The sequence below is a fragment of the Hordeum vulgare genome, chromosome 3H (genome assembly GCF_904849725.1).
Source record: "Hordeum vulgare subsp. vulgare chromosome 3H, MorexV3_pseudomolecules_assembly, whole genome shotgun sequence".
Lineage (NCBI taxonomy): Eukaryota > Viridiplantae > Streptophyta > Magnoliopsida > Poales > Poaceae > Hordeum > Hordeum vulgare.
Window position 1 is genome coordinate 535,558,523 of NC_058520.1, and position 11,151 is coordinate 535,569,673.

General features: G+C 42.7%; 1 protein-coding gene across 2 annotated transcripts; it reads right to left on the reverse strand.

The window, feature by feature from the left end:
- Positions 1–621: 621 nt before the first annotated feature.
- Positions 622–7,127, reverse strand: LOC123444781 (phospholipase ABHD3-like). Of its 2 annotated transcripts, none has more exons than XM_045121623.1 (14): positions 6,618–7,127; positions 6,274–6,363; positions 5,824–5,891; positions 5,671–5,747; positions 5,444–5,533; positions 5,016–5,138; positions 4,440–4,517; positions 3,829–3,914; positions 3,138–3,186; positions 2,702–2,758; positions 2,373–2,503; positions 1,816–1,899; positions 1,654–1,720; positions 622–1,262 (listed from the first exon to the last, which is right to left on the reverse strand). In XM_045121623.1, exons 1-14 carry the CDS (start codon positions 6,863–6,865, stop codon positions 801–803), a joined length of 1,710 nt encoding a protein of 569 aa, XP_044977558.1. In that variant the 5' UTR covers positions 6,866–7,127; the 3' UTR covers positions 622–800. The 2 variants fall into 2 exon arrangements, with proteins under 2 accessions (XP_044977558.1, XP_044977557.1); XM_045121622.1 differs by having other exon boundaries at positions 5,671–5,753.
- Positions 7,128–11,151: the final 4,024 nt, after the last annotated feature.

The window sequence follows — 11,151 nt, forward strand, 5'->3', positions numbered from 1 at the left end:
CAGCCAGCAGCAAATCACAAGCCACCATGATTTTCTCTATACGAGTATGGTATATACAAGTCAAAGCGGCTTGCGTGGCGACGAATAGGTTTATTCGGAGGGAGATGCAAGGATATCTTATCTCCCAGCGGAAAATTCAGAATCGCTTCTCGGAAAAAAAGCACATCTTATCGGCATATATGAGAAAAAGGTTTTACGCTAGGCCAAGAACGAAAGGGGAGCAGAGGACGGCCGGGGCCACGCGTGTATGGCCAGGAATCGAACAAGCGCTCCGAGAAGATGGCATCTCAGATCTCCCTAGTCACTGCACCGAAATCGTGGGCGATCCAAGCCAATCGGACCAGGAACACAAGGGGATCATACATCAACGTCAGCCATTGTCCCTTCTGTACCTTGGCTTCAAAGGATTGACACTTGACAATGTTTACTGCCTACGCGAACCTCCATCTTTCCCATCCTCGCTTGAATTAAAGAAGACATAAACTCTACACCAGCCATTTGTCTCTAACAAGTGCCCAGGCCAGAGAGAGGGGTCAGCGAGACAAACTCAGCCTTTTCTCTTGATTGACACAGGTTGTTGCGAGATAGCTGGGCGATCACATCTTATCGGTATCGGTATAATAATTGCCTCAACACGTGCACGTACGATTTTATTATTATTATTCCGACTCTCTGCACCAAGGCGTACATACAGACCATGGTGCAAACGGAGCAAGTAAATACTATGCGCACAGTTTACTTATCTGTACCATATGATATTACCCACTCTTCTTTTTTTTGCGAAAAAACACCATATGATATTACTTAGCGGACAAAGGATTTCTGGACTTTTTCCTGAACACCATGAAAGCCAGGGAGCCAAGCAGCGGCCACGATGTCACCAAGGCAACATACGCGAGCAGCCAGACTGACCTCCCCTGGTACCGGGTGAGCTTGCTCAAGGATCTCTTGACGGGAGCGATGGCGTCGCGGATCTTATCAGCGTAGCGTTCCTCGCCTTGCTGCTTTGCGGACCCTGGAACTGCAGGGCTTTGAGCGGGCACTGTGTCTGCATCCGTGACGCTCTTGTTCTCCACTTCCTTGGCTTGTTCATCTTCTTGTGTGCTGTTTATCACGGCGTTTGGTTTCAGATCATCGGTGATCTGGCTGGAAGGGGGGCCTTCGTTTATGACCGGGGCTATCATTCCGTCTCCAAGGATGCTGACGTACGGGCTCTTGTCAATGGACGACTCCAGTGAAGAATGTAGAACATGATCTTCCGCCTGCAGTTACGACATGTACGGACGAATGTAAAGACCATACCAGAATTGGGTGTGCGCATGCGGACATCATAAAATGAACCCAGATCAGTTGGAGCGCCCCCCTAGTTCTTAAAACACATTTTGTAGTTTTAAAAAAACTGAAGTTTTTTTTTGTACCAACCCACTATTATACTAGTTCCAAACTTTTTTTTGTGCAGCACACAAATAAACATATTTATGAAGGAAATTTTACGCGTATGTAGATCACATCTTTATGTATTTTTGAAAAAACAAATTCTGAAAGTTCAAATTTTGCTTTACATTTTTTGAAAAAATTGGGCTCCAGTGGACAAAGAAGCCAAAACACTGCACTTAGGCGCTTTCATCCATGAACCATGATATAGTGACACACCTTTTGCCGATGCATGTACGAGCTGTCATGCAGAGCACAGAGGAACTCAGACACAGCTCCAACCCACCTACAAAGTATATGCATAAATGGTATATACACGCAACAAAAATATAACCAATAGCGATATACTATACATTTTCAGATTTAGTACGATAACCATACCATAGTTTTCCAGCAGTTAGTCCTTGAAAAAATGCAAGATGGCCACCATTCTGAGTAGTCGCCAAAACAATGTTCTTATTCGCTCTAAATCAAATCAAGATGCTTTCAATGAGTACATACTAGCAATCATGTACGTGCAATGGACATTTTCACATTGTACATCGCATGAGATATAATGACATATACAGCTGACATATACTCCCTCCATCCCTAAATATAAGTCTTTTAAGAGATTTCACTAGGGATCTACATACGGAGCAAAATGAGTGAATCTACACTCAAAAATATGTCTATATATGTCCGTATGTAGTCCACTAGTGAAACCTCTGGAAAGACTTATATTTACGAAAGGAGGTAGTATGCAATTAAGAGAAGCAGCAGGGTATGTACATCAAACGTAAAGAATGTGATGGAATAGAAATATCGATGAGATGTACATGGGAATTATTTGTTAAAAAGTTAAGAGAACTAAATTGGAATTAAGATGATAATTAACGCATGTTTAACCGTAGGGTGCAAGGTTTGGAATTATATTATCATCCATTGGATAAATTCACCTGCATTCATCCCAAGGAATTGCCTCTCTTGTGCAAACGGGGTCATCCAAAGCATTTACACAAAGCAAGGGAACTGACACATTACCAACAAAACTAGCGCTGCTGCACCGGCGGTAGTAGGTATCCACAGTCTGAGAAATAAAAAATATTACGTGAGAATGAGATTCTCCCATTATTCAACAGCACTGGCTGCTACAACAGCAGTTCTTAATCTTATAATCATAGAGCAGTGGGCACGTGATGTAAGCAGCAGGAAGAGTAAGACATCTGATTGATGATAGAATCAGGCAATCAGCAAAGCTAAGCACTGGTGAGTGCTAGGAAGGTACCTCATATTTTGCAACAATGCAAGTGGCATGGTGGTCAAACTCCCGAATAGAGCGTGACTGAAAAAATAGAAATAGAATTAGAAAAATGAATATCACACAAGTCATGAATAACCCCTCCAAAAGAATTCTCCCAGAGGGAGTATTTCTTAACGGAGGGAGTAGCAAAGTAGTCAATCTGTTGGCAGCTTGAGTTTAAAGTAGAGAAGTACTACCTCTTTAAGCTAATATAAGAGCATTAAGATCACTAATTTAGTGATCTAAACGTTCTTATATTTCTTTATGGAGGGAGTAGCTAATTATAAAACGGTACATGCCACCAAATCGGTGTTCTAGCTCCACAAAGTGAAAGTGACCAAATTAACAGAAGGACAGTTTCAATATAAATCGACAAATGTATTCTGTGCCTGAAACAGTTTTGCAGCAGAGCAGGTCAAACCTTATTAATACCCTCCCAGTTTGCAAGGCGAGCCAAGATAGGTTGATGCCTGTAAAAGAGGGAAACGTAAGGCATCTAAAAAAGGGCCCTCTTGCAACAGCCAGCATATATTTGATTACAAATTTTAGTGCTACGAGCTACAACTTGGATTTTTTGTCATTATTCCTCTGACTACTGACTCAGAAGTGTAGACAACAGACTTGCACCCAGTGCCTCTTGCAACCAAAAAGTGGAAAACATAGAGCATTTCTAGGTTCTGTTCTAGCTCCAGACTGATAACGGAACCACTACACTTGCATAGACCAAGCACAAGTACACTGCAGAGATGATTGTTCTATTTTTGGCAAAGCCGCAGAGCTGATTGGATAATGGGAACATATCACGCATCTGCTCAAACATGTACAAAAATAGTTTTTCCCCTTGTACAGGCATGTATTTCTAAGCTGTAAAAGAATTAGAACTACAAAAAAAATGGCATCGCTGAACTAGGGTTACATAGACAAGGTCTATTCTGTATCCTCAAGTGGGAATTTAATTTATATAAAAAACTAAAATTAGGTTTAAACATAGTAGGAATCTACAGGAGAGTACAGCAGTAGCACCAAAACCAAAACAGTAAGAATGACGCCAAAAGATGGAGATTCGGTAAAAAGAGTCATGTACAAATGCTTACTGAGGAACAGATACTTACAGCTTTGCATAGCCCTTTAGACCAAACGCAAGGGCTTTGTCATATAACCGTTGCACAAGCTTACGGGAAATAAATCTGTCACCTACCTACAAAATTGAAAGTTAAATGACAAAATACAATGATTCTAAGTACTGATTTGGTGTTGCACCGACACAATGATGCTAAGTGCTGATTTGGTGTTGCTCTGTGGAAGCAATTGGGTGAACTTGGTTGTACAGAAGAGAACCCTTGCCATTCTATCGAAATGATATCGTTATGACTCAAAAGAGGAGGTTTAGAATTGGTAATGTATCTGCAACAGTAAAGCAAAAGCAAAATTTGATACTACGTAAATTTACTGTTGGGGCCTCCCCTAACAGTTATCAATAAACAAGAAAAAGCAAAAGCACTTCCAGAAAGCTCCCCAGATGTCACGTTAACCCTGAGTTACAGTAAATCAAAACATAGGAAAGATTCTTCGTAGGTTGAGCAGTGACTCTCTTTATTCATGACAAATACATTCTTCTTAGGAAGGAGGTGTCAAACTAAGTTCGAAATTGGTGAGTTGCAGTAAATTTGTATATGCAGTTATAAGTAATATGTACTGTAGTTAATCAGGTCCAGCAACTAACCACCAGATCCCATGGAGAACAAATTGATGCAGCACCAGCCACAGGAGTACTCTTACCTTCTTCTCCAAGATACTTGACCTGGGCAAAGATGTGTATTCAATATACATTTTCAGTACATCAATCAAGATTGCTCTTAGATCCAGTGACATACTTTAGCATTTAATTAAGATAATAAGCAAGAGCAGCATGGGAGTTAGTGAACACATAACAGTAGAAACGCACATTATCTAAATGATAGATCTGACAAGAATTGTCAAATCCTTACGGAGGTTTTGGCGAGAGAAGAAATGGTAAATTTGCATTAATTATGAATGTGTGTTATTTTCTTCAAAAAACTACATAGTTTAACATCATATGTGTAGGGAAGACTTAATAGAATGGCTGGCTTCAGACACTTCCTGGATGGTTCGTTCTGGTTTCTGATGTAGTATACAAAGAAGTTATGATTTAAAAACTAAAATAAAGTCAAATCAAATACTAAGGTCCAAGTGGTGTTAGTATACTAAGGAACTAACAACTATTCAGTCGTCACTTGTGATAGAAAATGAAAGGCAAGTTTAGACCAAGAGAAGATACCACAATATTGGCACCTATGCTTGTACCAACACAGAACATCGGAGCCTTTGGATACTTGCAATGGAGATAATTAATAGTTTCTCGGACATCTTCTGTCCATCCAGCATTGTAGAGGCAATCTGACTGCCAGGTAAATAAAATTTATGGGGTGAGTGATAGTGAATGACCAAATCAATTCATGCAGTGCACATCGAACTTCTTTCTGCAGTCTATAACTTTGACTTTCGGCATGTTCGATGGTCATTTCAAGGCAACCAGGTTTATGGTTCAAGTAACAGACATAAATCTTCTTGACAATTTACAGGTGACCAGCAAACTCCAAACAGTGCTCAAGAATTTGTAAGTGTGCGGCAAAGTTTAATGTGTACAAGGAGATTGAGGAGTGAAATATCAATAACTGGAAATGTAAATTATATAAGTGAACTTACTGTAATGGATACACCACCAAGACCCCTGTGGTTACTTACAACAACATTCCACCCTTTTCTCGCCATGGAATGAACCAAGTGTTTTGCATACTGCAATAGCCAGCTAAATATTTAGAATGGCTACAAATATAGTAATAAGTTATCCAATCATGAACCCCAGAGCTCTTCAAATATGCAACACAGGTATAACTGTATAAGTCAACATCGGAAAAAGGTAAGAGACTAACAGCAGCATCAGAATCACTGGTTAATCCAGGGACGACAACTAAAAGGGGTGTTGAAGAATCTTTTGAAATAATCCCATCTGCATCTGCCAAGCTAAAAATGTCAGACACCACCATATATGATAGATACAATTCCATAATATGTGAGCCCCATACCCTCCAAATCAAAGGCCAGCAGCCAATCCAAAGCAATGGTTCCACCATCACGAACTGTGTACAGTTGCCTGCAGTATAGAGGATATAATCGATCCATTGTCAACCAAAAAAGTATGAAAAGTGATTCTTGTGCTCGTCCAAAATCAAGAAGACGTCGAAATCATGGACAAAAAGAGTTAATGCATTGATCTTTATCATATTGAAGAGCAATAACAGCAGTCATGAAGAAATGATACATATAGTAAATCACATGAGTTGATTGTTTTGCGTTCATAGAACCAGTAACTACAGTCCAGCGTATAGTTAGATTTGTGATGCAGTAGCAGAATAATTGCCAGTGCAGACTCTACTAACTTTTTTCACAGGGACACTATAATAGTAGGATAGTTTGCAATGTTCAAGAGTACAATGCACTTGTACTAACTAATCTCCACAGGGATCTAGCCTAACCTCTTGTAGGTGAAGGACGGCGGTCTCCCATGGATTCCCAGGAACAATGTCTGCAAATGCGGACTCGCAAGCCAAGGCGTGGCCAGGTACCTGCATCCATCATCATAGAACAAACACAGTAAACGGCAGGCAACCATAACGAAATGCAGAAGCCGCCGGAAAGCACGGTCAGTCGCAGTCGCACCAATGCAGCTTTGACCACGAATTGCGGTGGCCGAGCGATTAGACTGGAAACCCCAAGGCAGCGTTTAATTTAATTATCCCGGTCCCGCAATTTCTATTTCTGACGCGGCTGAGAGAATCCGCCGATCGGGCGCAGGGCCTGGCGGGCGTGTGCTGTGTACCTGCCGTGGAGGGAGCGGCACTTGGAGGCGACCCGGTGGTAGATCTCGGAGGCCGGGTGGAAGGTGAGCTCGACGCGGCGGCCGCGGAGGCCGCGGAGGAGGTCGCCGATGGCGTGGAGCTCCACGAACCGGTACGCGAGGACCGAGACGGCGACGAGGGCCGCGAGCGCGTAGTGCTCCGCGGGGACCAGCGCCGCCGCGCGGAGCAGCAGCTCGCCGGCCGACTCGCCGCTGGCCGCGGCCGCCATTGCGGGGATCGGACGAGACGAGACGAGGCCGCGGCTGCGCCGTGGAGGCCGGAGCGAGGGAGGGAGGGAGGGATGGAGCGAGAGTGGGAGCGGTGGTAGTGTATATGAAGGTTGTTTGAGCGGCGGAGGCGGCGACCCACGCACGCGATGGACGGAGATGGCTAGCCTCGCGAGCCGTCCGAGCCAAGGCGGAGGACGAGAGAGACGTCGCGTGTGATCGCTTTTAGGCAAACCGCCAGGACACGAGGCTCCTTCCTCGCGGGTCCCGATTTTGGCGGAGGTTGGCGTCCTCGCATGTCGTCATGTGTTGAGCTACCAAGACAAAGAAAGCTGCCGTTGAACAACCGCACGGACTTACGTACTTGTCACGATAAAGAGGGGCTCATGATCTTTCTCCCGTTTAGAAATAATTCTCCAACTCATATCCCCTTTGCTCTAGATTCTTTACTTTAAAACGTGTAAGCCTAGATGCCATGAATATGACAATTTTTTTCAAGAACGTGTTGTGCGTCTGTTGTCTGATCTTTTAAAAAGATCAGCCGGGTCGCGAGCCGTCCGATTTACTACATAGAGCGTAACAAGGTCTTGTTGCAATATATATCTTGTTGAAGATTTTTTTGCAATAATTGTTTTGTTGTGAAATTGTTTTGCAACTGAGGTTTCGTTGCATTTTTTTTCTTTGCAGTTGAGGTCTTGTTGCAAAAATTTCCGTAATAAATATTTTGTTACAAAATATAAATCCGTTTTAGACCATTGCAACAACCTATGGCCCTGTTTGTTTCAAAAGTCCCAGGACTTTTTTAGTCCTAACTAAAAAATCCCTAGTCCCTACTCGTTTGTTTTCATGGACTAAACAGAAACTAAATGTCACTAAATGACATGCAAAAAGACCACGTTACCCCTAGTAATGTACTAGAAGTTATTAAATGACATGCTAAGTCCCTAAAAGTTCGTCCTGTTTGTTTCATATGGGACTAAAAGGGATTTTTTTAGTCCCTACACCAAAAAGTTACTGGAAACAAACACCCCTATATGTTTCAGAAACATAGATTGTTGTAGAACCACATAGTCATTTGAACGTGTGTCATACAAAGGAGGTGACGGATGCGGCCACTGCAATCCATCCGATGATTAGCTTTTTCCCATTTTTTAACTACTATAGTAACACACATTTGGGCAAAAACGACATAAGCAATGAGGTGTGTGTATGGATAATGCAGGTAGAAAGGTTGTGACTTAATCCCTCAAAAAAAAAGGTGTGGCTTAAGCCTCCCATTTCCAAGGACATTGTCAAGATCAATGTTGTTGAGGCCATTTATGTGGACTCACATGATAGGTGTGGAGGATTTGGAGTGATAGCGTAATAGGGTAAGATGATTCGTGTGATGATAGAATAGATGTCGTCATGTGTGACGATCACCGTGTTTTTCATACAGTTGCTAGAAAGTGAGTGGACCGTTCATCGACGTGGCTTTATTGTGAATGAGCGGTCATACAATCGCCTAATAAAATTATTTGACTTTAAAGAAAAGGTATTTAGGAAGATGTCATAAGAGCAACTTCAATGAAGCGATCTATTTCGTCCGCCGCCGTTCGTTTGGGTCGACGCGGACAAATAGATGACCCAACGTGTCGACCCATTTTCAAAACACGTTCGCTTAGCGTCCGCACCGACCCATTTCCGGCCCAAATTTGAGACTGAAATGTGTAGGCGCGGAAGGGGAGCGGACACGCGCGCGCCCTCTCGGTGTCCGCTCCCAACCACCGTGGTCAACATTATTTATGACGAGCGCCCTCCTCGGACCCACGCGTCAGCGATCCCGGTCGATCTTTTTAATCCGAGCGTGCGGTGGGTTCTGCCTCATCTGCTTCCAGAACTCACCCATCCCCATCTCGCCACCTCCTCGGCGAACAAACCCTAACACCATGGTCGGCTCCTTCCCAAACAAGGGCAAAGCCCCACTCTACCCCCGCGCCATCTCCACGCCGGCCTCGCCAATGTGTGAGCGTTCCGGTACACCAAGTGCGGTGGCACTGAAAGCACCGCATGCCGCTGCCTTACCCCGACGTCACCCTGCCGCACCACTGGCATCTGGATCCGGAAAGGATCCCGGTGTCGGCCGTGCCGCGGGCACATGCGGAGGAGGTGAGCCGCCGTAGCAGCGGCAAAACCCTGCATACGCGGTCGACTCCCCCAACTGAAAGCTCTGGTGTTCGCAGTGGAGCACGAGGAGCACCGTCGTCGTGGCGTGCACGACGGGCAGCTAGGAGGCCCTCCGCCGCCCCCGTCTGTCGTCAGTGACAAGGACCAAGAGGTTGAGGCCGTTTATCGAACGGCGCTGGCAGCTGTTCTTCGCGACAGCGAAAAGAAAGAACGGTGCAGGACCGACGAGAAGACCGCGTAGCACGAGCAGCAGCACGAGGGAAGACCGGGACACGAGGCTCCTTCCTCGCAGGTCCCGATTTTGGCGGAGGCTGGCGTCCTTGTATCGTCATGAGCTACCAAAAAAGAAAGTTGCGGTTGAACAACCACAAGGATGTACTCCCTCCGGTCCTAAATATAAGTCTTTCTAAAGATTTCATCAATAGACTATATACGGATGTATATAGACATACTTTAGAATGTAGATTCACTCATTTTGCTACGTATGTAGACTTTTAATGAAATCGCTTAAAAGACTTATATTTAGGAACGGAGGGAGTACGTACGTACGTGTGGCACGATAAAGAGGGGCTCATGATATTTCTCCCGCTTAGGAATAATTATCCAAGCCATATCATGTTTGATCTAGATTCTTTACTTTTACACTCACTCCGTTTTTAAATAAGGTTCTATTTAAAACCATTTAGATTATATCAGTTTTTATAATCTATTATGTCTTTAAACAAGTTAGATTGTGGTGTAGATTATAAAAACTAAATTGACAGTTTATTAAAAACTCATAATCTACTCTATCCCAGCTAAAGTCAGATTATGAATTGTTAATTACTCATTAACCTTGTAAAATTGGAGATAATTGCATTTCTGCCACCGTCACCCTCCTCTTTAAAAAAAACCAAAGGACAGACAAGTCATTATGCAATGTAAAACCTGAATTACAGTTTATATAATCTGGTTTTCAAACATGTTCACATAGATTATTTTTATAAACCAGATTATATAATCTATTTTTATAATCCAAATTATCATAATCTATTGTGGTTTCAAACAGGGCCTAAGTCTTTTTAGAGATTTTATCAGGAGACTACATACGGATCAAAATGAGTGAATCTATACTCTAAGTTATGTCTATATACATTCGTATGTAGTCTTCTAGTGAAACCTTTAAATAAGACTTATATTTAGGAACGGAGGGAGTATAAAACATGTTAGCCTAGACACCATGAACATGACATTTTAACTACACTATACTAACATACATCTGGGCAAAAACGGTATAAGCTACTACGAGTTATGTATAGAAAGGTGTGGCTTAAGCATTCCAAGGGCATTGTCAAGATCAATATCGTTGAAGCCTTTTATATAGATCCACACAATAGGTTCGGAGGATTGAATGAAAACGCAATACGGAAGAGGGTATGTGTGACGACACAACAGTTACGGTCATGCGACGATCATTATGTTTTCATACAGTTGCTAGAAAGTGAGTGGACCGATGATCAATCCGTCTGCATTGTGAATGAACGATCTTATAATTGTCTAATACTCCCTCCGTTCCTAAATATAAGTCTTTTAAGATATTTCATTAGAAGTCTACATACGGAGCAAAATGAATGAATCTACATTCTAAAGTATGTCTATATACATCCGTATGTAATCCACCAGTGAAACCTCTTTAAAGAATTATATTTAGGAACGGAGGGAGTAAAAAATACTATTTGACTTTAAGAGAGGGTATTTAAGAAGATGCCATAAATGGTTGGATCAATGATCAACTTGGCTTCAGTGATCTTGAGAGTGCCCCGAAGGCAGAGGACTATAGTGATACGCCACCTCTTGTCGTTTTCTTAGCTCGCCCTCTTGTGTGTTGCTCAATCGCTATTCTTTTGCATTGTCCTCTTGTTCAAGGAAGAGGATCTAGAGCACATGGGTGCTTCACACCTCTATATAAACAATAAGTTCAAAAGATACCAGGATTTAAAAAAATATACTATATCGAATTTTTGCATATGAAACTTGGATGTCCAATCTACTCGCGTATGAAATTTCATGAAAAAAACCAAGAAAAGCATTCTCAATAAAAGGACAAAAAAATCATATGTATGGAAAACGAATCGTTTCGATG